The sequence below is a fragment of the Sipha flava genome, unplaced genomic scaffold, assembly GCF_003268045.1.
Source record: "Sipha flava isolate LNK unplaced genomic scaffold, YSA_version1 44_pilon_pilon, whole genome shotgun sequence".
NCBI lineage: Eukaryota > Metazoa > Arthropoda > Insecta > Hemiptera > Aphididae > Sipha > Sipha flava.
Genome location: NW_020273203.1, coordinates 180,766 through 207,582, shown reverse-complemented (window position 1 = coordinate 207,582; position 26,817 = coordinate 180,766). Strand labels below are relative to the sequence as shown.

The following is a 26,817-nucleotide window of genomic DNA, read 5'->3' as shown; positions in this document are numbered from 1 at the left end:
TAAGGAAGTGTAGTCTTAGAATTATCCAAGGATTCCAAGACCCTCTGGGTTTAGAGCCTCGGGGTACTGCCCCACTTTTCCCTATGATAGCTATGTTATTAAACAGTATCAAAGTTATACGAAATATCTTGTTATAATAATATTAAATTAGTATTACGATACTAAATAAATTAATGGCAACATATATTATAGTATTATATTTAAATATAACTTAGACGTATAATATGTCGTATACGAATATCGTATAAGTTTGAAAAAAAATTATTAAACTTGTTTATTATAATTCAAGGTAAAGTTATTGAGACAACGATAAAAAATATTGTTTTTAAAATCAGCGATAAATAAATATTATAGTGAATTGTTATAACCATTTTTTTTCTGCGCTAGATATTAAAATGCCATATTTTAATTTTTTTATGTTCGGTTTCGATGAGCTCTTATGCGCTGACCAAACGATTAAGTTTAACCAGTAACCATCTGGTTATTTAATATGTTAATCTTTAAATTGGTGACGTGATGTATTCCTAAAATTAGTAATTAAGATATCAACAGATACCGATAGTAATCTATGAGGCGTTAGATATTGCGCGCCCTTATAATCTGCGAAACCGTACTCAAGTATTAGTGTATTCTACCCAAATATTTTGATAGTACAGTGTGATTAGTTGATACAATGATATAAAAATAAATGTAATCAGACGCTTCCTCATTACATTGGATGACTTGTCAAGTATGATTGCATGCATCTAAACTATTAAACATTACATATATTATTATACTACTATGAAATACTGACTCTCTCTCACTCTCTTTTTTTGTAAAATATGTATATATTAGAGTAACATATAATACATTTATAACATTTTCTGTTAAAATTTCGATATTACAATGGATAATAGGAATTAAATAAGGTTAATAAAAATATTACGAAGTATGGTGATAATCAATCGAGTGATCGACGCGTTTTTATGTATATATGTAATCAATACAGTTCGTGTGTACGCACATTAATATTATTATGCATTATTAATGCTTCAATTTAAATGTGTATGAAAAACATTGCTACGTACAAATTTTTATTTAATATGAAAAATGAAAAAAAAAAATCATATTTTTATTAAAATATCTAATTATCAACATGTTAAAGGTACCTATATTTATTTTTTTCGATTTAAGCCCGGTGTACTTTTTTGTTTATTCGTACGAGGATATGACCGAAAGATATGAAAAAAAGATAGTAATTAGTAACGGAGTTATTTTGATTTTTTTTTACATTTTTTTTTTTTTTTTTGTACAATCAATGAACTATGATTTATCGCACCACCACTGCAGTTGTTATATTAATTATTATACATGCATATAAAACACCAGGAATATGTTACTTATTTTTATGTTAATTGTATCGGTTTTTTGTTTGTAGATTCAAGTGCAGCTTTTTTCGGTTTTCAATACTTTATTTAGACCAGAAAATATTGTATACACGATTCTCGGCGAATATAATTCGGAGTATTTTCACAGTTATGCCAACATCGTTCGGACGCGCCAGCGCGCCGTGATCCCGTGTGTGTTAGCCGCGTGTTATCTTCGTGCGTGTGTGTTCATATCAAATGGAAGATCTTTATATATCGTCGGCCACGGCCGCGTCCACCAACAATAACGTGGACGACTCGCCGAAGAGTAAATGGAACGGTAGGTTGACCATATTGCCGGAGACTGTCGAGGTGGCGGACGGCGGGGATGGTGGAAAGCCCCCGATGTTGCCGCCGGATGACAAGCGCAGGAACCGCAGGAAGTCATGGCAAATGGGTAAGCTGGACAAGAAGCGCAGGAAAAGCGTGTCCGTGCTCTCACCCATTCCCGACGTCGAACAGTTAGATCCGCTAGAGTCCAGTTTTTACAAGTCCAAAAGAAACAACTGGTGGAATATCTTCTCGCACGAATCTTGGGCTCGGTAAATAGCAACACACTTATCGCTTTAAAAACTACACATATGGAACGTGGACCCATACGTTAAAATTAACATAATATGGTAATAGTTGTCATCGGGTTATTATTAGGTAGACTTATTCATAAGGCGCGCCAGGATAATATTTGATATTTATCGTAAACGAACGTTCTTTATCGGTGCGCAATGTAACACGGTAGTCTAGCGTGTAGTTTCGTAAACAAGTTATTGATATTGCAATAACTTAATGTGAAATATAATGGTGGAAAATTTATTTAGAAAATTTTTATTCGTCTTTTTCTGATCTGGAAAAACTGTCAAAATTGTTTCGTTCGTTTCTCTTGATAAATAACGATATCGGAAATAACGATATCGACGATGTACACTGCCTATATTATACACCGAATTACATTATCTTTTATCGTGATTTGCATTTCATTACAAACGTATGGTCATTTCGTTGAAAATAGTGAGTCTTGAGCGCATAAAATACTGCAAATATGCAAACCATCTGAGAAGAACAATGATATAACAGTTGATTATGGAATAGGCAAATATAATGGCTTGGATGAAATTAACATTATCTATGATAATTTACAGCATTATTTGAAAATGGATAATTGTCCAGTTGCTGTAATATTACATGAGTAAAAATTATGAATTATAAATGTTACCATAGTTAAAATATATGTTCACAATGTAATAGGCTAACATGAAATGTTATTTTTACTTGTGAATCGTTAATATCAAGTTCTTAATTTCTTATAATTTATTTTTGTCGATATATTTAATCGAGCGTACCTAATCATCATTATGAGTAAAATTATGAACTGTTGTTGCATTTTAAAAAGTGTTTTATAAATGTATATTGAAAAATAAAATATTTGATTACATCCAATTTCTGAAAATTGAAAATTAAAAAGATAATTTATTTTTATGATATAGTTTTAATATTTAATACAATTATTGGGTATAACTCTATTCAACTCTATTACATTTTTCTTTAGCAATATTCCAAATTAGATTACACCAAATTTTCCTACACTAGAACGTCTACAATAGTATTTTAATATTTCATGTTGTATTGGTCAATTTTAGCCTACATTCTTATTTTGTAAAATTAAATAGATTTTATACTACACTTAAAAATAAGAAAATAAAATAAATCATCAATAATCAAAATAACCTAAAACTATATATTATATATATATATTTAAAACTGATCTAAATATATATATTAAAATAATAACGGGTTCTTATAAAATAGGTGATGATATTTCTAATATTTTATATTCTTGGTTGATTTTTGTATCTAACAGTGAAAACCATTGCAATATTCTAATTTTTGTAATTTTAATTCTAGTTATTTTTAAATAATTTTGTTACCAATTGTTTATAAAATAGAAATATTAATAAAGCGAATTTACTTTTTGTATATCATAAGATTGGAAAAATGATCTTCGCTTTTATAATATACTATCACGTTTAAATTAAACACATTTTCTGATTGATTTTATATGTTGTTATAATTATTCTTTTCAAAGTTAAAAAATATTTTTATTGAATACATTTTTTTTGTAGGATCGCATTTAAATTGATTTCATATACAAATTTAAAATACAGTTCATTTGTAATTGTCTATGATGGAAAGTCAATTATTTTCAAAATTATTGAAGCACAAAATATTGTTATCACTATTTATTTTATTTTTTCACTGAAACTATTATTTTGTAGATTTTTTTGATCCTTAAATCCTTGACCTATATATTTATTGGACTGTTAGGATATATGCAGCCTTCAACCTATAGAGCTGTGTTTATCTTTGTATATCAAAATGACGATTTAGAATGAACGTTTACGATGCTAACATTTTACAGTCGCGCCCTTCTAGATTCCACATTCTATTTAAGGTGTTATGACCCATAGACAAATCTGTTCTTTTGATCCCACTGAATAGTTTGGTATTATTATTAGATCATTATAAAAACGTATATTATTTTATTAATTTTTATGTATGATATAAAGCCCTGCCTGTATTTACGTAATGTAGTTTTGAGTTATTATAACAAATAAAGTCTACAAAAAACTTACAAAATACCATATTAATTAAAAAAAGTTATTTAATTTTACTTCAATCATATTTTTGATTTTCCCTCAATTTTATTTAATTTAAACTTTAAACAGCTATCTAAATTACATTATTATAATAGTTTTATTATCCAATACATCGTTGATAACAATCGAATATTCAACTATAAATGACCTTTTTAGTTTTCATAAATCACAATCATTTTTATTCAATTAACTTTTGATTTTGTGTTAGTTTTAAAATATATAAAAACGAAATTGTATTGATTTCACGAAGATTGTCTTTTTTTAGAAAATATTTTTTTTATGATAGAATCAAACTACTTTCAAAGTTATATTCATTATGTAATTAGATCACAAATTGGACATAATACTCAAATGTCAATTTTAATATAAAATGTAACATTAATTTATGATGTAAAATACCTTAATTATAAGTTACAATATATAATAATACATTTTATATGGTAATTATACAAATTAGTTTTTCTAATTCATACAAATAATATGACTATATAACGCATCATTTTAATGGTCTATTGATGGTATTCCCTTCTTTAGATTATAAAACCACAAAAACTAGGTTTTAATCAAAGATAATAATATTTTGTTCATGATCAGTATACAATTATTATTATTTTTTAATTATTTTTGGATTGCAATTCTCTTACACTTGTATATTATGTATAAATTAATATTTATTAGTAAATATTTCAATACTTATAATTATTTATAATTTCCGTATTTCAGTGGTTAAACACGATTTCAATCTGGTCCTGTGATAAACGAAAACAGGTACACTAGAAAATAATATATACTGTTGTTAACATACCATGTGTGCTCTTTCATATTTGTGCGTGTATGGGTTAGCAAAATCAACTACTCTCTGTCCAACTACAATCTTTCTTATCAATTTAGTTGAGAATAATAATCGTTATAACTAGTTGTCCTTCTCTTCAAATGATTTGGTTTTATTTATTTGCGAAGGTATTGTGGACTTTCACAGAAACATTATTGTAGTATTTTTTTATTGCGCTAAGAGCTTTGGCTCAAATGTATATAAATTATTATGACTTTGAAATATTTTTTGATTAAATATTTCACTATTGTTTTATTGTAAAAGTTTCATTACTATTTCATAAAACTTATTCAAAACATCATTTATTAAATTTGAATACTATTGTTTACGTTCATGCGTCTGTAACTAGGCTACTATATTGTAATATAAAAAAATGTTTGTTTCTGACAAAAGCAAAAATTCAATTAAAGGTATCATTTATTGTTTTGACTCTTGTATATCTTGTGTATTTTTTGTGTGCAGTTCATTGATAAGGATTATATATTATTACTTAACGGATGAATTAGGACTAAAATAAATACTTGACAGTACGTACCAAATTACATTTAAATATTTACAATAATAAAACCTTGTTTTGCCAATTAATTAAAATATGAAATCTTCATAGGCACTATAACTTATAATTTAATCGGTTAATCTTACACAAAATATCATTGTTTTAAATTTAAACTTAAGTTTATTTTTATCTTTATATGTTAATTTATATGCATTCGGATGGGGTATAAAATACCTTTAAATACAATTTATTATTACACCGAGTGAACCATAATGAAAACAGTTTAAATATATTAAAATGTATACAGACATAGGTAGATACGTGATAGTATTTCTTGACATCGTTGCGATTTGGTTTATGTGACATTTTGGAGGTCACTCTAAATGGATAAAATATGTAGGTATTAGTATACGGAAATGTTTAACTTATTTAATATAGGTATATTTTTAATTCAAGTTCTTTAAATCTAATTTATTTAAAGAATACATATATAATATATATAAACTCCTGAATTTTATTCGTAAACAACTATACTTCTGTCAGAAACCGGAAGTTTTGTTCGTTTTCCCTTGAAATCTTATCATATTTGGCGCAACAGGAAATATTAAACGAATAGATGCGATACAATACGATTATTGATAGTAATCATGCGATTGTTAAAAACAAAATCGTCAAATTTAACCCTGAATATTTGAACGATAATCATACAATACATATATATATATATATATATATATGATCCCTTCGTTTTAATCCTTTCTATTACAGGGTGAACCACAAAATTTATAAATTCATACAGATTTAATGTTTGAAATTTTGTTGTGAAATTGATGAGTACAAAATACTACAAGTATACAACGATTTATAACATTTTGCGTTATCACTAAATTACGTTATTACAAATAACTTATTAATATACGTAATATTTAACAACAATCATCATCAAAATATTATACTGGGCCCATTTAATAATGCGGAAGTTATTATGCTAATACATTTTAATAGTTATGTTTCATTATTTCAATTCCTAATTTAAGTATAAAATAGTTCGAATAGTTAATAGCAATTGTGTATATCCTACTATGTACGAAATCAAATCAAAGCTTTATTTCACGTTGTTTTCTATCGGAATTTAAAAATAAAAATAAACTATTTTTTGTTACAAACTTTACCTCTGTAGATAATAATAATTTTATCTATAGTATTATATTGGTAATTATTAATATATTGACTTACTGAAATTTATTAGGTATACACGTGTATTTAAAATAAAAAATTACAAATATGACAATAACAATAAACATTCAAGTGTAAATTTTTCAAATTATTTTCCGTATATTTTATGTTATACTATAGAAAGATAAAATAAATAAAATAATTATTATCATATTAAATATGATTGAATAAAATGTTTAAATTTTAAATAATATATTAACATTACAGCATTAGTATTATGACGATCCGCAGAAATATTGACAATAAGTTAAATTTTATCATCAGATTATAGTATTACAGAGTTAATTAAAATCTTATTCGATTTTTTTTAAAAAATAATTTCAAGAATATTGTGTGTTTGTTGCAACAATATTATGTAGCGATGTACGCAATAACGTAAATGTAAAATATTTCGTTACACGTTTCGTTGGAATATTCATACACTGTAATTTATTATTAAATACATAACAAATATTCATGGTAAAATGTGGAGCCTGTGTGTTTTTGGGGCGGACATTAAATGAGACAAATAGTTTTTCTTCTCTTAAACCGCGTATAAAACTTAGCACTGAAAATGTGTAGGTATATATAATGTATAGCCTGGGCGTATACGTTTTGGAATAAATCCAAGACACCGGTCGGCCCCTCGCAAGTTGCTCGTTGTAATCGTGTCCGACAGTATCCTCAGACTAACTTGATTCTTTGATCCTTTTAAAGGGTAGATGAGTTATTTTATGGGATTTTAAAGGTATTTAAAATTACGTTAAATTTATTTTACATTTTCTGTTTCCTTTTCGTTTTTCATTGTTGTGTAAAGTAACTACAATATATAATTTAATTTCTGCCTTAACTGTTTGCAAACAAATATATTATATGTTTAAATTACTGGCGTATTAGCTTTAAAAACAAGTATTAATTTTCAAAACTATAGGTTGACGTAAATTATTTAATTATATAATTAATAATAATATTATTTTTATTGTTATAATTTATTTATTATTACTGTATTTGAATAACGCAGTTTAATTACAAATAAATAGCCAATAGAATATTAATTACATATGTAACTAGAGTAATTTATATACATTATTTTCAACGAATCGAAAACTGTAATTTTTTTCTTTTCACATTGCGTTTTTATTTTATGTAATAATTTTGATTATGTGTTGCATTGTTATGGGTATTAGATTTGATTTACACTCAAATAAGTAAAAGTATATTTTATTACATATTTTAATACTTTTTATTACTGTAGATTGTAGTGGTTCATTTAGAGATGACTCTTTTCACTTTATAAAGTCATTAAGGACTCTTTTAAACAACAAGGACCGCATTTTAATTAATTTACACTAATTAATATCGTACAACAGTAAATATCTCACGGTAACTGTGTGTATTCCGAGCACTCACAATGAACAAAATTATTTATTTAAACTTAAATATTTATGTAAACCAATGGATTTATTTTAGCTAATGTATAAAATCATAATAATATTAATGAAAAGTAATTCAAGCACTAATGAATTTGAAGGCCATAAAGCCATAATACGTAACTAGTGAATTTTTTCTTTGATCCAATATTAAATATATAAACTGCATAAGCCAGATATTATATATAAATATTGATACAAATAAATTATTTTATTAAGAACTTTTGAATATGTGTCAAACATTATAGTAATATTATTTTTAGATTTAGATGACAATTTAGCCATAAATGCAGCAAATTGTACGGTTTTAAAACTTCACAAAAATAATTGTTTAAAATTCAATTCTTATAATAATATCTTATATTTTAAATGTCGTTAACAAATTTTACAATTTAATGTTTACAGTTCATATTCCATTTCAGATAAAAAAGTTATTATTGGAATATTAAATTATTCTTTTAATATGTATGATCTCCGAATATTTTTGTGTTGTGAAATAATTTTTGTATTATTTTTTAATTTATTTGATTTATTTAATTTTTAGGCAAACACTTAAAAAATTTAAAGTGCGCAGTATTTCTTTAAATAATTATTGAGATTAAAGTATTATAAATTAAAATATTTTTATGACACGTTTTAAAAATTAAAATAATATCTTATATAATTACCTACACTACACTATTAACTATTGACATCAATCAAATAATGTCCCATCGGAGTTACATGAAATAAAATTACAATAAATATAATTTATTATACTCAATGCTTTAACTATTTAATAGTTAATTTAATAGTTAATGTTTTACGAACCAAATAATTATGATATCGAGACCAAACTATGAACTCATGGCTATCTAGATTATAATTGGTATAACTGAAAATACTGCTGTACACGTATAATCAAGGTAAGATTTCACATTTATAGCTTATAGGTTTTCAAAATGAAAAAAGATTAATCACTTAAACCCTAGTTGAATTTCGATTTGAATTTTAAGAAAAAATAAAATTTTATCAACTTTAAAACGTTTTTTTTTTTTTTTTTAATCTACACGTAATCAAACTAACAATGAATATAATTTGATGTTTATTTACAACTCTGAATCCAAAATTTACCTTTTTACCTATTTATAAATCATATTTTGCTAATAACTTAAAAAAACGTGTAACATAAATATTATAAAATTATGGCTAGTATAAATAAATGTTGTATTTAAATTTGAGTTTGAAATACATTTTTTATTTTTTTATTTAATTTGATAAACATTTTATTTAATTATTTATTTTTAAATATTTTAATTCAAACCCTTTACTATTAAATTGTTCATTTTTTAACTCAAAACAATTTTACTGAAATATGATATCCTAATTTCCTGTCAAGTAAAATATGTGTAGTTAACACATATAGTCTCGATTTTCTACATCCCCTACGCACACAACGGCCTTCATATTATTCTCAATCATATCCATCATCTTTTTTCCTCTTCCTCATTTCCCTTCAAAGTTCATTTTCATAACAACTCTTACTGCATTTGTTTCCTCTAGATTCATCATATACCCAAACCACCTCAGTCTATTTCCTCTCATCTTGTCCACTATCGACACTACACCGATACTACGAGTACCTCTCACATATTCGTTCTTTATTCTATTTTCTTTTGATACTCCACTCACCCATCTAAGCATTCTTATTTCCGCAACACTCATACTTTGTTATATTCTCCTGTCAACCGCCCAACACTCTGAACCATATAGCATATAGCATAGTTGATCTCACTACACTCCAGTAAAATTTACCTATCATAACAATAATGTCAATTAATGTACAAAATAAATGTAAATTATATTTATTTAAAAAAAATATCACACACTTTATACACTTTGTCAAACCTTTTATTCACAAAATATATTGTTTACAAGTATTATATCATTTTTTAGTTTTCTATTTTATAAATTAACTCGTAAAATTATTAATTATTGTTAAATTTATTACGTATTTTTAATTAACTATCAATTTATTGTTAACATTTGTGTAAATTGTCCTAATAAATTAAACTTTTTTAGCTCAAAAATAAAATAAATATTTACAAAATTGTTTAGTTAATCAATCATTTTATCAGGGTTATATACTCGTGCTTCCATGAAAGACTTATCGTTTAAAAAAAATATTAAAGGTTAATTAATTTAAAACTTACCACAAGTTCTACCCTTGTCAATTAATTCAAATTAATGATAAAAAAATAAGTGTTAAATAAGTTTTCATATAATGGGTATTTATTACTAATACTTTCAATTATAATTATATCCATATAATTTTTTAACATCAGAATATCGTTTTATTTTATTATAAACAATAATTTATTTTTACCACTAATTATGATTTCGGATGATGATATAATTACTATAATTCAACGGTCTTCAATTGGATTAATATAATTGTAAGCTTATTAAACTTATGGTACTTAACGCGTGTTTTTTTTACTATGAAAAATGTAGAAACTACTTTAATCATATCTTTAATATGGTAAAGAGATGAATCAATGAGATGTGTTGAAACGTAAAACCGCATTTAGTAGAAAAGATTACTGAAAAATTAATAGGTGCAATCGAAGTTAATAACTTTATTTGATAGTTAATATCATATTAAACTCGTTTTTATAATATATTTTACACTCTTTTAAAATAATTTTATTTTTAAAGATTTTTTTATGGATCTTTAAATATCGAAATCCGTAATGTACTCGTATTAATATGCAGTGTATTGAGATACCAATACTTTTGAAGCAGGTAAATGCCTACTATTTGATATTTCTTAGAAAAAAATATTGACAAATTACTTAATCTTTTAAATTACTTAAAAAAAAAAATGTATTTTCACATTGAAGCCCTTGAACTTTTAATTTTTCCCTAACGGCATCAGTACGTGTATGATTAAGGTTGTGTTATAGGTCTATGGTTCGAATGGATACTATGACTAGCCGAATGATGCATTGTCATGACGTTCAATTCAATAACAATGGTCAATAAGAAAAAATAATACGTGTAAAAATACTAATAGTACACTAGTCCACATTCTCATATTTTATAGGCAACGTTGTGTGTGTAATGTATGCATCATATCTTATTGAGTGGGTTGAAGATAACGTAAAACAATTAAACAGCTGACTGAATTACTGGGTGTCGGTTCCCAGTTTGGACAGCAATTGTAACAGTAGTGCGATTGACGCGAAGCATGTTCGTCAAACTTAGTGAATTTCAACACGCAGCGATTTATCCACAATTCCGTCAAAATGATAAGATTTGACAAGTTATTTAACAGGTAAATTTACTACAAAAAAATGTATTATCTTGCAGGTGTGTTGTGTACAGGTTGGGTTTGGTTTTTTTTTTAATTTTTAATTTTTTTGTTAAACGACTGCGGCACACCACCTCCGTGTGCGAACACTACAGCTTAAAGCTGTTTTCCTGATACGATAGGCATCGGCAGGCCATATTGGGTGGTATGGTTTGACGAAAAATAAAAATAAAACTAGAAGATGAAAAAAAATACAACAATGCAATTTAAATTGTCATTTGTCAACACATATGGCTAATTATTATTAACAGACATGTGTCGTTTCCAATCTCCACGCGCGTACGCACATTACAAATATTATTATTCATCTCGTCTGTTATGACCTCAAACGGCTCTTTTGAACATGACTTTTGCCGGAAAACCTATTTCTATTTTAAACGAGCTTAATTTAAATTCATCGCACAAGTTAGCGCGTAATAATGACCGCATTATTGCAACGGGTGAATCTGTAAATTACTTTTCCGTCTGGTCGCACTAATAATAAATGCTATCTACGGATTTTTCGCAACTTTCTATGTACAGACCGAACGGCATCCATGCAGCATATTATCGATTGACAATTACTTAAATGTTACTAAGATCTATCTGTCTTGCGTGGAAAATTATTATACCCGACCATTCGTACCGTCATAATTTTTCGGTTAAAACTCGACCGAGATATTCAACCAAAATGTTGTGTTCAACAAATAAAACATAGTAATTTCTATATTTAGTGCATTGCTGTTTCGTATCGTATTATTCATTAAAAATAACTTTTTCGCATATTAACACACTAAAATACTAAACGATGTATATATATTCATATATATGTTACCGGCAATATGGATAATCCAGTATTTTGCAAAATGCCTTGGCATTATACAAAATGCCAAAAATCACTCAGCAATATACATAATACGAGATTTGCCTAGGTATTATGTATAATGCCAATCGTGGAGTAGGCAATATGAAGAAAACTAACAAAATTGGACATCGCCTATTACCAACGACTTTACTTATCGTTTATCATAAATGTGCGCTCACGATTTAATGCAATAAAGATTAATATTCTTTTACTACTTTAATAATAATTCTGAGATACAATATTGAACATACTAATAATTTTATAACAATATCGTAATTTTTCTCGTCATTTTCGTGTCTCGTTTTGGTGTTGCAACTATGCATACGGTTTATATGAAGTCAAATTTTTATAACAAACTACAATTTTTTTTAAAAAATTTGACCACTAATACTAGTTTTTATCTTATGAACAGTATAATGAGTTTATAAAAATTGAATCCACAAGAATTGGCCAAAAGTTTTTAAAATGTGTTTTTAAGTCCAAGTGTCAAAATAAAAAATGTATTTGCCTTAAAAATAATATTTTGTGCACTTCAATCAAAATGCCACTTTCCAACTACATATTATAATAAGTAAATATTAGTTCAAGTTAAAATATTTATATAATAATAATAATATAATAATAGATAAAAATTAAATTTTATCTGTAATATGAGTAATAATGTATAATAATTATGAGAATCTTAATGTAATATAACATAAAATAAAATGTTTTGTACTTTGCCTAAAAAAATTGGCATTTTGCATAATGCCTAGGTATTTTATAAAATACCTAGGTTATATGTAAAATAATATTGAAAATCATATGTTTTATTTACATTGCCTAAAATGCGTCGGCAATTTGCATAATGCCTAGGCATTTTGCAAAATACCTAAATTATCCATATTTTCGGTAACAAAAATATGGTTTAATGATAGCGATGTACACGACCTAGTAATCATAGAAAAGTAACTCGGGAGAATTTAAGTCCCTGTAGTAGAGTTCATTAAATGAATAATTGTTATAGAGACTAAGGTTTCGAGTACTCCTCAAAAAGGAAAGCTTACAACATGTTCATTTTAAGGTATTCATATTGTTTTGAGTTGTTATTCTGAATAACAAATTTCGTTTTGTAATATCGATTTTATTTTGGTTACCATCATTTTATTTTTGCTACTTATAATTATGTTTTATGGTTTTTTTTTTTTTTTTTATAATTTTTTTTAATTCAGTAGGCACTGATTATAGTTTAAAAATCATCTTTTACTATTCTATTATCAGGCTATGATATTACTGTTATAAGTAATCAAAATCGAGTTATTAATAAATATTTGGAAAATATTAATATATTATCATATTTGTGTGCTTTTTTAAATGTTTTCACAGATGCCATTTTCATTTTAAAAAAACATTATGCATCACAATTTGTAATAAATAATAAAATGTTTGTTTTTATTTAATAGTAAAATCGTAGAAGATTACCAAGTAACAATCAATTGTCACATCAGTTTCGAACATAAATAATTAAAAATATGAAATTATGTTTGAAAACTTGATAAACTGAATTATTTCACTAATTATTGGTAGGGAAGGGCAAAATATTTTGAACATCGATGTTTCGATTTATCGAAATTTTAAACATCGATAGTGTCGATATATCGGATTTTTAAAAAAACATCGATGTTTTTTCGATGTTTTTTTTATAATTTCCTGATTAAATAATGAATTTTAAAGTTAAAATACTATTGTTAAACTTAATTTTTCAATACATATTACTATAATAAACTGTTATAAAATTGATGAAACTGAATTTTTTTTTACTCGGGCATTACCTTCGTTATTTAAAATATTTACACAAATTAATATGACATAAATTACTTTAGTTGTAAATCTTAAAATACAGTTAAAACAATTATAATTAATTATAATATGATAATAACCAACGTGAAACTGTGAACCACGATTAAAGATGTCTTTAAACGTTGTCGCGACAGAACGAATCAAAATAAACACACTGTTAAGGACGTTGGTCACACTTACGAGTTACAATATATTTTACACATATTTTATCACGTATTATGTATTTTAAATTTTAATGCCATTGCGAAACTCGATTGTTGAGTCGTTCGACGGAACACTTAACACAGAAAACCTCGTGAAAACCTCGTGAAAAACTGAAAACTGTGAACTGACAAATTAATAACATAATAAAAAAAAAAAACATCGATGTTTTCTTCGATGTATCGTCGATAAAAAAAACATCGAAGCAACATTGATGTATCGAACAAAAACATCGATGTTTTAAAAATATGGATGGTTTTTGCCCATCCCTAATTATTGGTCGACATTGCAAACATTTTCGTTAGGTTTTACTTTTTTAGAAGTTTTTTTTGTTGTAATTTAAAATTGTATTTTTCATAAAGCAATGGTTATATAATTGTAACAATTTTTCAAAAGTCAAATTTTATATAATATTATGTTATTTAATTGAAGTTATTGAAAATAAAGATAAAGATTAAGTTTTATATTTTAAAATTGCGAAATTGTCATATTTTTTTTCTAAACCTTTATAAAAACGGATTTGCTTGAAAACTCTTTAAAAACGTAATTACAAATAAAATGTAATATAATATACGTATTCCATACAAATAACTAACTCACAAATGTGAAATGAATTTTTTTTTTAAATTATAAAATAAAAAATAGGTATTCTTTTACGTAGAACAGTAAAATTATTACTTTTTGTTTTGAGTTTTCAACTTTTATAGATACTTATTTAACTTACATGTATATTATAATAATGATTAGTTAAGAACTAAAATATAAACGGAATTTCTATCGCCGGATAATTGATTAAATAAATAATTATTATAACAGATTGTTAAAAATTGACGTTTTCTTTATCCTTACACACTAATGCGTACTGTGTAATATTTATATAGATGAAAAATCACATTCAGAACAAAAACATAATTTCTAGTAGAATAAGAGTTTATTCTTTCGAGTTCGTGTGCAATATTTCACATAATTTAAAACGACAACTTTTTAAATCGATTGAGTGAAAAGTTCGCGATGAAGAACGATTCAAGAATTTAATTTTAAAGAACTCTACTCGAGAATTAAAAACCTTAGCAATTTATGAAAAAGAAAATGTTTTATAGGTAGACATCTTTTGATTAACTTTTTCACTGCTGCATTATTTATGTTCTGCAACCTAGCTATACTACAAAAAATGAAATATTTTTTATTTTTCATTTTTTTGTATTAATAGATTATGTTTAAACAAAACTCTGAAGTTGAAATGATTTTTAGATCAAAATTAATTTAAGTTTAAATTTATGCGAGACAGGGTTTTTTAAAACTGTGTGGTTATCGGAAAATGATAATATTATTATAATATAATATAAATTATTTTTTAGTATGATTCATTACAAAAACAATAACAACATGGAATAAGTAATAACTTTAACTATATATATTAACTATCAATTATCGATAACCGAATATTATATACACGTAATTGTACGATAGCCCCATTTTGGTCACCAATGTAAACAATAATAATTTAAAATGTGTTTCATACATACTGATTTGAAGTTAGAAACGTAGATTATACATCATTAAATTCGTTATTTTTTCTTTATTTCCGGTATTATCACTATGGTGATACCTAATGTATTTTATTTTCTGTACAAAGGAATGTAATAGTACGTCTGGAGCAGTGAATGGTGTAATAAATCTCCCCAAGATCAACGTAAAAGCACAGATTATATTAAACATAGGTAAATAATATATTAATATATTAATAATTTATATAATTATATATAAAATATATAATTTATAATTTATATAGTTTTATATAATCTTTGATAAAAGTGTTTTTATAAATCGCCGACTCGACTTTTAACAAAAACAAATCGATATAATAATAACGTAAAAAACTTCATCAGTCTTTTGTTTTTCATATTATTATTACTATTATTATAATATATTTTTTCTGCCTCGTGAAGAGACGAGAAAACTTTCGGAAAAATGTAATATCCGAATGTGTACGGGCGGTGGATGGTATTCTATGCTTATAAATAATATAAAAAAAAAATGTATGTATGCAAAAGCGTACGTATAATGGACACTGCGACATCCGGTTTGAATTTAAGCGCGGACTGCAAAATCGTATATTGGAATTATAAAGTCGACATTGATCTGAAAACCGCAAATTCATCAGCCGGTTGTGTAAGTGCGTATATAACACATTACGCGTATCACAGTTGTACGTACGTAGGTACGTATTGAGTCTTCTTCTTCTGACTGTATCCCAATTATTATAATGATTGAAAAAAGCATCCGATTTCGCAATTTGATAGATTGGTCAACAAGAGTATCGAATTTCGCTCTTCTATATCTGCTATAGAAGAATATTGTAAACAAATCACATGAAAATAAAAAATAAAAATAATGACGACCATACATGTACTATTATTACTATATATATATTACTATTATATTATTATTATTATTATTATTATAATTACTATTATAGTATACTATATTACTATTACACTATTACACCAGCTATATTGTTATATCTATAGTTTACGTATTTTAACGTATGTATACGTAATAACTCTTTAGCTCGGATGGTATTTTAATTGACGTTTACTCTATAATTCAACTTGAGTGCCACGAATTTTGTAGTTCAATTTTATAATTGTTTACACAGTCGAGATTGAATAATGTGCAGACAACATTAACGCCTGCAGTAATACGATTATTAAAACAACAATAATGTTTTTGTTGAAAATTATCACAACTGTATACGAGTATTTAATACATACGTCTGCTAACACACATCATATACCAACGTATACGGTACGTACGCGTTTTATGAAATACACTTTGTGTTCGTGGAAAAATATAATTATTACAATTTTTCGTCCGCCCGAATGTTAATCTATTTTAATTGTTTAATATATTTTAAACGGTATATTGAATGTCGCATTCGTGTGTATAATTGATTTCAGACATTCGCGATTGAAATATTTTGATGGTGTATTTGTACAGACCTTAATGATTCGATAATATACTGTATATTAGAGCAGCGTAGTTGCAGCGCGTATAGGTCTCACGCGGGTACCCTTTGCGCTGTTCTCCAATGTTAATTTGTGCTCTCGTTAGTTTTATGTCACGATATACAGAATAATAACACGCTCGTGCAATAAAACATGACATTGTCAAGTTACAAATTATACACACACGTACATACACGTTATAGCTAAATTCTCTTGACAGTCGGTTATGAACTGTATGCATCAGCGCATTTGTGTTCCATTTATTAACATATGTTGCAAGTAGTTAAGTGAAACTTTATTCTTTGTACTTTTTTTCCCCCCGATATGTGCGAAAGAAAATCAAATTCTAATGGGACATATTTTAGATACCGTTTTCTTCACTTTGGGTAAGAATAGTTTAAATAGCTGTACAATGCTTGCAATTTTTGTGAAAAATGAATTGACTTTGTTTTCATTGTTATTTTCTTATTCAATAAGAAAAATATGTATAAAATAAGTTTTATATTTCTCTGAAGCCCAAATGAACATAAAATGCTTTTTTAAGCAATATTGTTACCAGTGATGTACTGTTAATGTATTTTTGGGGTTGATTTATTCTCTTCGGTAAACAAACTCGTCTCTCCCTTTTCCTTTATCTTTATATACATACTTTATGATGTATGTATGTACTTTATGATACTATGATGATTCATGTTTATTCGTATGCATATATAATACGAAGACTTATTTGATGATGGTTTTACTATACATTAGAAATACGTCTAAATCAAAAACAAAAATCAATTTATAAAAATAATTATTGAGCTTGCTGTCACACTTATCCAAATCGAGTGCTGTATATTCGAGCTATATATATATATATTATTTGATATTGTTAGGGGCAATGTTTATTATCTCTAACGGACTGGCACTTAATTAAACAGTGATATATATAAGAAAAATCTAATTACTTTCACATCGAACTATATATCAAATAATATACGGTGCACAATATAATACTTGTAGTACAGACGTTGGTTGGACGTACGCACTTTGGTTACGTGTGAAGGAGTACCATTAAAATAAACCATTTAAAAAAAAAATCTGTTTGAGATTGTTTATCGGATATTCTATAATATTTAAAAACTCAGTTTGTACACACGGTGAAAGTTTTATAGACTAAACGAATTCCTTTGTTATTACGCGTGTGATAAAGTAATAAATAGTTGCATGTATCATGTTATGGTTTGCATTCGCGGGGACCATTTGGGTTTTCGACAAATTTGTATAAACCTAAGAAAAATAAAATAAAATACTGTGTACGGGCGCACGTTATATATACGTATGTATACCCCTATACGCCACGCATTCGTCGCATTGGTCGATCTATTGAATTTTTCGTGGCGTTTGTTGAGGACACTGGGTACACATGTGTACACCGGCCGAACGTGTCGACAGCCACGTATCACGGACAAAACAAAACTGTAATATTTAATTATTTATCGAACGGTGGTACGTATCTACGCGGTAAACGGGTCGAGAGAAAAAAAAACATAAATTAGACGGTATTATTACTCGCGCGCGTATCGATGCGATCGCATAATAATAATATTGTTATTATTATTCGTCACGACGGGGAATGTCGTTTTCATTGACCAAGAGATCGCCTCGCCCAGGCCCAGTGCATAATATGCACACGCTTATAACATACCTACTTTTTTTAATTTAATTTTTATTCTTTATTTCTACCGTCCTACGTGATGACCCGCACGACTGTACACACGTGCCTATCTTAAAAATTATATTGTACACACGCTTATTGTAACGCGGCTCTGTACGGTTTTTTTTTTCACTCACTTTGATGGCGCACGCGTTCGTTATTACATTATTGCACTATTGTCATCGTCACCATTTGACACGTTCTGAGTGTAGTTCAACTGTCCGATTGCGTTATAGCGGTACAGGTTGCGGTGATTGATCCTTTTCAGCCGAGAACCGCGAAAACTCGAGTAAATCTTCATCTTGAGAATAATGATTTGAAAACATCTAAAATCGTGTACAAACTGTAGAATATTGTATTTTAATTTTTTTTTTTTTTTTCATATAGAAAGACACAATCGAAATGGCCGACGATGATATTATAGTGCCTCTAAACTTATCCCAATATCTCCGGTTTAAGAAGTAGCTACGTTGTAGAGTTTATTACAGTATTTTACAAAGATTTCTTTTATTTTTGAGATCAGTCTTTCAATTGGATAATATTTTCATTTCAAATATACAACACTATATTCGTATATAGTTTCCCGAGCAAATGTAGTTTAGAAATGGGATATTATCGTCGATATCTTAACGTCTAGAATTAAACATGGTTTCAATAGTTCTTGCGAAGGAAAACGCTGGTAAACATTATTTCACCCTTCACCTCCTCCGTCGCAGAAACACCTGAACACATCACAATGCTAGGCAGGTAATACTTATAGCTATATTTACTAGTACGTCGTCGTCGTCGTCATAGCTATTACCGTCGGACATGTCCCCCCGAGGGCATTGCGCGTTGTCTTCTAACGGTTCGCGTTACAATAATAATAGTAATATGCGTTTGATGATGACTACGCGCGCGGTCATCGTGTATCGCGATCGCTCGATGACCGACTATTTTGTGTAACTCTCTCGAACGTAACCGTGGTATACTAATGACTCGACAAAAGAAAACGACGTCTACAACAATAATACACTCACACACACACACATATCTACGTGCTATATAATGTCCCCGTGTTTTTGAGACGGTTGCGCGCGCGTTCGTTCATTATCATTGAAATCAGATGTTTTGACGTACAAGAACACGCGTTGCTTCTGTCGAATTAGCAGTCCTTCAAAGTCAGAACGAGTGAGAAAAGCACAGGATATTGAATTTCGTTTTTTTGATTCATGTGAAACTCTTCTCACGCCATACATCATATTGTAATCTATAAGGGGTAGGTATCTATTATATTCAAAATCCAAACCCCCGACTCTCTCGTGTTTATATCGTGTTCTGGTGATTTTTTTCACTATCCTTGTCATAAATGTATTTATATATACAGCCCGCACACACCATATTATGCTATGATAGGTGGGCACTACCCGTGTACGACCACCACCGTCTACCACTACTTACCCTAAATTCGCATATTATAACACGTGGTATACGACGACGACAATGATGTGTATATATGCGATCAAGTTGAGTAGTGTGTTTTATCATAATCTGGGTCAAGGACGGTTGAGTCGAACGATATTGTTTACGATCCCAAGTCTATCCGTCTTTCTCTCTCTCTCACACACACACACACACACACACAAACACATACACGCGTCCGTTCACGTACACATAACCGCAATTCATCTAATCTTTGTCTTTCTCATACATTTAATAATAATTCGAACAACGCACGCGCGTCACAGCCATCGATGCCGGTGGTCAACAATATAATATGGAAAACTCTGTAACCATGTAATACTTTTTCTTTTCGTTGTTTCGGTATAATACGTATTATTAAGGAATTCGAATTTAAACACTGTTTTCTTGACATATCATCATCGCACGACTGCTATTATTGTCCGGGATTATTATTATTATTAATTTAGTCGCATACGCCGTCACATGTTTCCTAAAACTATTGATAGCTATTGTAGAGCGTTTTCGCGACCGACAGTTGCTACCTAATATATGTTATGTGGTATGCAGGACCGGCGAGATGATGGGACAGGGAGTGCTAGAGCCTCGGGGCTCGTTATCTCAGCCTTTTTTACAAAATTATTTTATAATCTCATTTACCGTAGCATAAGACGCAAATTTAAATATTTTTATTGTACTAAAGCATGTAGAAGAATGTACAAGTAGTATGTACATCTTGGCCGAACAATTGTAAGTGAAAGGGGCCTGGAACCGATCATCCCTGAGGCCCTCAAAAGTTCTCTCCGGCCCTGGTAAATACGTAAGCGTGAGCTAAAGTTATTATAATATCGTATACTTGTGTGTTTATCATAAAATAATATGCTTGGTTATGTACCTACCCGCTTTACCGTTATCTCCGAGCTATTCATTAGTCACGCATTTAAATTCGAGCTATTCGACTTAGCCGGAATATTTATTCATTATTTGTGGTTTATTCGCTCTCATTTCTTCTTACAATAATTCGTAGTTTTTTTTTAGCTTTTTCTCGTTGTAATATTATTAGATGCATGTATGTGCTGTGTTCGGTTCTACACCACAATTCGTATAAAACACATGCTGCAACGTGTTTGAACTCAACCGTTTACATAATAATATATTTTATTAACATACGTATAGTTAAATTACGATATATGTTGTATGGTTATATGGTGTGAATATGTATTACAATGAAATGCATCGTTAAATATTTGTTTTGAAAATTCAAACAATAATTATTCACTACTACCAGCGGGGTTTTGTCCAACTATTTCCGAATAATAATCAAATGTTATCGGCGCGTATATAATCTGTGTTCCGTTCAAATATTTACGTATTTTACGTATTTTGTGCATATCGTGTCGTTTAAAACGCAATACTTTTGTACACAACAAAATCGGTCGCGTTTTAATGACGATAAGACCCGTTCATTTCCAATTACAGTTACTACGTAGGCAGACGGCCCGAGCTCTTTGAATTATTTGCAAGAATATAATATATATATATATATATATATGTTTTATCTCAACTTGAGTCGTAAACTACAATAATTGTGCATACTGTCGTTCAAATGGTTCCGAGTGATTTTGTAATGAATAGTTTTTAATTTGATACATACTTAAACACGCGTGTATAGACACCGTATGGCATACACAAACGATAATAGAAGTGTTTGTGTTCGATCAACACCGTACCTACGTAAAGACAAGAGCAACCATAATAACAAGAAACCCGTTGTACCTACTATTTATGTACATATATATCATTTGTGTATGTTTTGGTGCAACCATAGGTCAAGATTTTCTGTGACATCATATTTTTTATATGGCATGTTTTAATACGTATATAATACCTATTGCTTTATTGCCAACAACATTGGCTTTGTACACAACGATTATACAATACGCTGACCATTGATCAAGTTTTAGTGCAATGCTAATTCAATGGCGATTCGACACGTATGCCGATAATACACGAGGACACGTGACCTTTTACCGAGTAGGTACCTATTGCTTGAGTGGATAATGATCTTAATTTTTATTTGATCGTTCCTCTGGACTACGTTTAGGTACTTCTAACACTACATAATTAATACTGCATTTACTCATTGTAAAGCAATTTTTTTCATTATGACATGTGTTATATCGATGATTTGTTGAATATATTATTACCACCAAAAAAGATTTACTTACAATTGTATTATTACTATAATCATTCTAAATACAAGTATGTGTATTTATTTGTATTTTATGGATGTGTGTGTGCGTTTGTGTATGTTTGTAAACTGTGTAGATATATAAAAACACAGTGAAAGGATACTAGATTAAATATCTTTGGACATGCGCTTATATTATTGTACACACATTGGTAAATATACAGAGTGTTTCTGAAATAGTTGAGGAAACTAATATATGCGTACTTTTTGGAGAGGGCAAATGAAGAACGTTTTGAAAATTTTTTTTTTATCTTCAAAACTTGGGTTTTTGTAATTATCTTTAGAACATTATTTTGAATCTAAAAATGAATACTTGTAAGGTATTTCTTGCAAATTTCTCCCGTGAATCGATCCAATATAATATCGATTCTGAGCTTGTCACGCATTTTTTATACTCGAGTCATATGATATAATGTAACATATAGATTTGTATGAGATCTCTACAAGAAAAAATAAAGTGAAATTTATTTGTTGTTATTTCACATATCTGATTAATTTTAATGGTTTCCATTGAATTTCAATTCAATTTTGTTTAATTATTATTATTTTACAATAAAAACCGTGTTTCGAAATAAGTATCTAAAGATAATTAGATAAAACAAGGTTTTGAAGATAGAAAAAATATCAGAGCATTCTTCACTTAGCCACTCCAGAGAGTACATGCATACTAATTTCCTCAACCATTTTAAGAAAACTCTGTATTTTTATTATTTAATCATTATTACGCAATTTTTATAACAATAGATTGGAGCATAAAGTATTTTTAGTAGTTTGGAAGAATGAAACTACTGTGATAAGTGTAGTTTTTTTAAAATAATTAATATTTTGTCAAAACCATCTAGAATTAAAATGTCTTAAAATGATTAAATATACTTTACTCGTTATAAATATTTTAAAAAATATAAATATGTTTTTACAAAATATCAATTATTGACCGAGGTTAAACATTTAACTCATAATATTGATTCAAAAAAAAAAACATTTTTGTCATGTAAACAAAGATGACGCAATACTGGTATTCATAAAACCCACTCCTTTTTTTTTCGATGAGATGTTTCCTGAGATGCCTATTACATAGTACCTTTTTTGAACATGGAGGTATAGCAACCGGTTTTAGGTTTAATCATATAATCTCAGGAAATTCGTACACAACTATTCAAGGAAAACAGTGAATATCATTTCACTTCAAATTATTTGGCTCATATATGAGAATTATTAAAATTCTTGCACAAAGAACGAAAGAAATAAGTAGAAATTATTTGATGTAATGAGTTTTATTGTATAGGTAACCACTATAGTGATTTCAAGTCCATTTTTTTTCATGAAGGTATACAATTTATAAATATTTTATTTCAATAGTAATTTTTTGGTGACAGTTATGGTAAATAAAAAATGATTAAGATTTTGTTCAAAAAATACGAAATTTATATTTTGCTTAACAATAAAATTGAATTAACTAAATAATTACTAAATATTATATTTTTAATTTTATTATAAAATGTTATTCTTTGAACATTTTAAAAGTTCTAGATTTTTTACATAATTTAGTATTAATTGAATTTAAATACACTTATTAAAAATATTAATGATTTTTAAAGTTACTTTTTCATTAATCATTGACTGTAAGATAAATTAAAGTACTCTTAAAGCATTTAAATAAAAAAAAAATATTCAACTAAACTAAATATTGTGGTTTTTAATTGTATATTACTCATGTACTATAATATAAAATAGGTACAAATTATACTGTGAGCTGTGCTGTAGATCTAACACCAGGAGAAACAAATAAATAATGTTTCTTAAGGTTTTTTTTTTTTTTTTGTTACCTCTGAAAAAATTTAAATGCTTGAATTTAATCATATACGGTTGGGTATATACTGGCGCACAAAACTCGTCTTGACTGTTTAAAAATAAAAACACTCGTTTAACGTGTAAAAAACTGTATCATCTGTTCTCGATTACACGCGCACCGTGGTTCTTTTGTTCGAGAAGCTTGAGAAACGATTTGTCAGCTTTTTATATTTTCTCATATATGGTAATTTATTGGACACACGAGTACCTATTAAGTGCACACATTTTTCTGTTTTTCGTTGAAGTTCAAAGAAATTTTTTAGAATTTGTTCTGTAATTCAAATTCACGTTGTGTATGTTTGTTGTTGTATATAGGAAATGTCTACACAGGTTATCGCTGCAAGGTGTATGCGTGCGTATAGAGATACGACAACTCGAGTGGAGGGTAGTTATCGTACTAAGCCGAGGGGCACGGCGTTGGTTTTCCGAAATTTAATAAACCATTACGGATTATATTGAACAGAAGTTAGAAGGTCGGCAAGTAAGTAAGTAGTGGTGGGTAAATGGACAAGGTGTGTCGGGTGCAAAGTTTACAGCCCCATAAGGTTTACGAAGACTGTTAATAATTTTGTGGATTTCCGCGTTCGGAAATTACCTAGCGATACACACTGAATTGGCTAAGGCGGCCACCCGTTTCGAACGTAATATTGCCGCATCCACCATGGAGTTTATATATTTATATATATATGAATGTGTGTGTGTGTGTGTGTATGTTTCTAGGGTGATGGTGGTAAAAGGACAAAGACATCATTACACACGTAATTTCCCCATTTGATTTTCTGCCAATCGATTGAAAACTTATTTACGTGAACTGAAAATCCGACCATGTTATTTAAAAAAAAATTTAAGAAATAATTGTTTATTCACATTTTGCTTTGTAACTTATTAATATATCTACAGTGGGATCATGATTTCATGTAGTACTAAATATCTCAGCTGGGTAACCTTGTATTAAATTGAATATTTTGAAGGGCTAAGGGTACTTTAGGTTATTTAAATACATAGTTTTTGACAGTTTTTGAATTTTTAACCCTTACAGTACCAGCATGCGCAATACAACTTACTTTTTTTTAATGGTAACCTCAATTTTTTTTTACGTACTCGGGTAGACAACTTTTAGTAAAACTTGGATAGAATATTTCAGTACCCCCTAAACCCTTCAAAATATTCATTTCAGAACAATATCACTCAGCCGAGATACTTAGTGTTAGGTACCTGAAATCGTGATCACATTGTATATGTGTATATAGAAACAGTGGACAAAGAACGACCATCATTATAACGTAAACAAGAGCCGCAGTGTGTGCTACATTAGTTTCTCATCGTAATCTTATCTGACGGTATATTCTGCGGTACATGTATATAAGTGATACAATGTCTTGTCGCAGGATCATGTAAAAAATATAAAAATATATACGATACTCTTACTTGTAGTGTATTTGTGTATCAATTTACGCTTCGTTTTGATGTTTATTATTTTAATATCATTTTGTGCTTGCATATACATGTAAGACAGGGGCGGATCCAGACCAAGATAATAAAAAGAGGGAGGGATATTCGAAATACATATAGGATATACGTTTAAGAAAACACGTTCCCTTCTTATATCACAGTTCAAAATATAATTTTATTCGTGATAGATATACGCCAATTTATGGACTATCACCGTGTTCCGTATTTACTTAATATAATATATTTAATCATATCTTTAATGTGAATAATTTTGAGTGCGGTTAGAGATGGCCATCCCGCCAGCCTCAGTTCTAGATTAAGTTCTAACTAGGCAGTGTAAGAACGATACACATTTTATAGACTATACACTATTATATATATTCACACTTGAATTTCTTAATTCATGCCACCGTACATAGTTGGTCAGTGTACACAACACTAAGAAAGTCACTAATACATCCATTTAACCTAATAAAGAGTTGATTGAATTGTTCACAACAATTTTGATAAACGAGTGTTCTTGCGGGTGGTTATCCGGCGATTTCATTCTGCTAGTTAATTTGGCGTTAACCCGAAATATGTTTAACCGAGAGTAACACTATCTCACGTAAGCTCCGGAAAGGTCTGTTTCTGCGGAGGTTCCACGTCGGGAAACTGCAAGACCGGCTGCCGGAAAGACAGTTCAGGAGCTTTAGCTGTCCCAGTTGGATTAGACCTAGTCCGTTGTAGACGGCTATAATAAAATTGTGGCGTATGCGCTTTTAGTTTTTTATCGTAATCGTGTTCAACCGTGAATGCATTGTACCCGTGTATACTAGAAACAAAATAATAATAATAATAATAATAT

The 26,817-nt window shown here is 28.4% G+C and overlaps 1 protein-coding gene across 7 annotated transcripts in view; it reads left to right on the top strand.

Moving 5' to 3' along the window:
- Nucleotides 1-26,817, top strand: part of LOC112689539 (TLD domain-containing protein 2) — a 130,461-nt gene that overhangs the window by 44,875 nt on the left and 58,769 nt on the right. For 4 of the 7 annotated variants that reach the window (XM_025563294.1, XM_025563296.1, XM_025563299.1 and 1 more), the window contains exon 2: nucleotides 1,421-1,951. The exons of 1 other annotated variant lie outside the window; for it this stretch is intronic. In XM_025563294.1, the coding sequence (XP_025419079.1) occupies nucleotides 1,608-1,951 (344 nt within the window). In that variant the 5' untranslated portion in view covers nucleotides 1,421-1,607. Of the gene's footprint in view, nucleotides 1-1,420; nucleotides 1,952-11,246; nucleotides 11,350-26,817 lie in introns of those variants that run through there. 2 more of the 7 variants (XM_025563295.1, XM_025563301.1) reach the window with 2 other exon arrangements.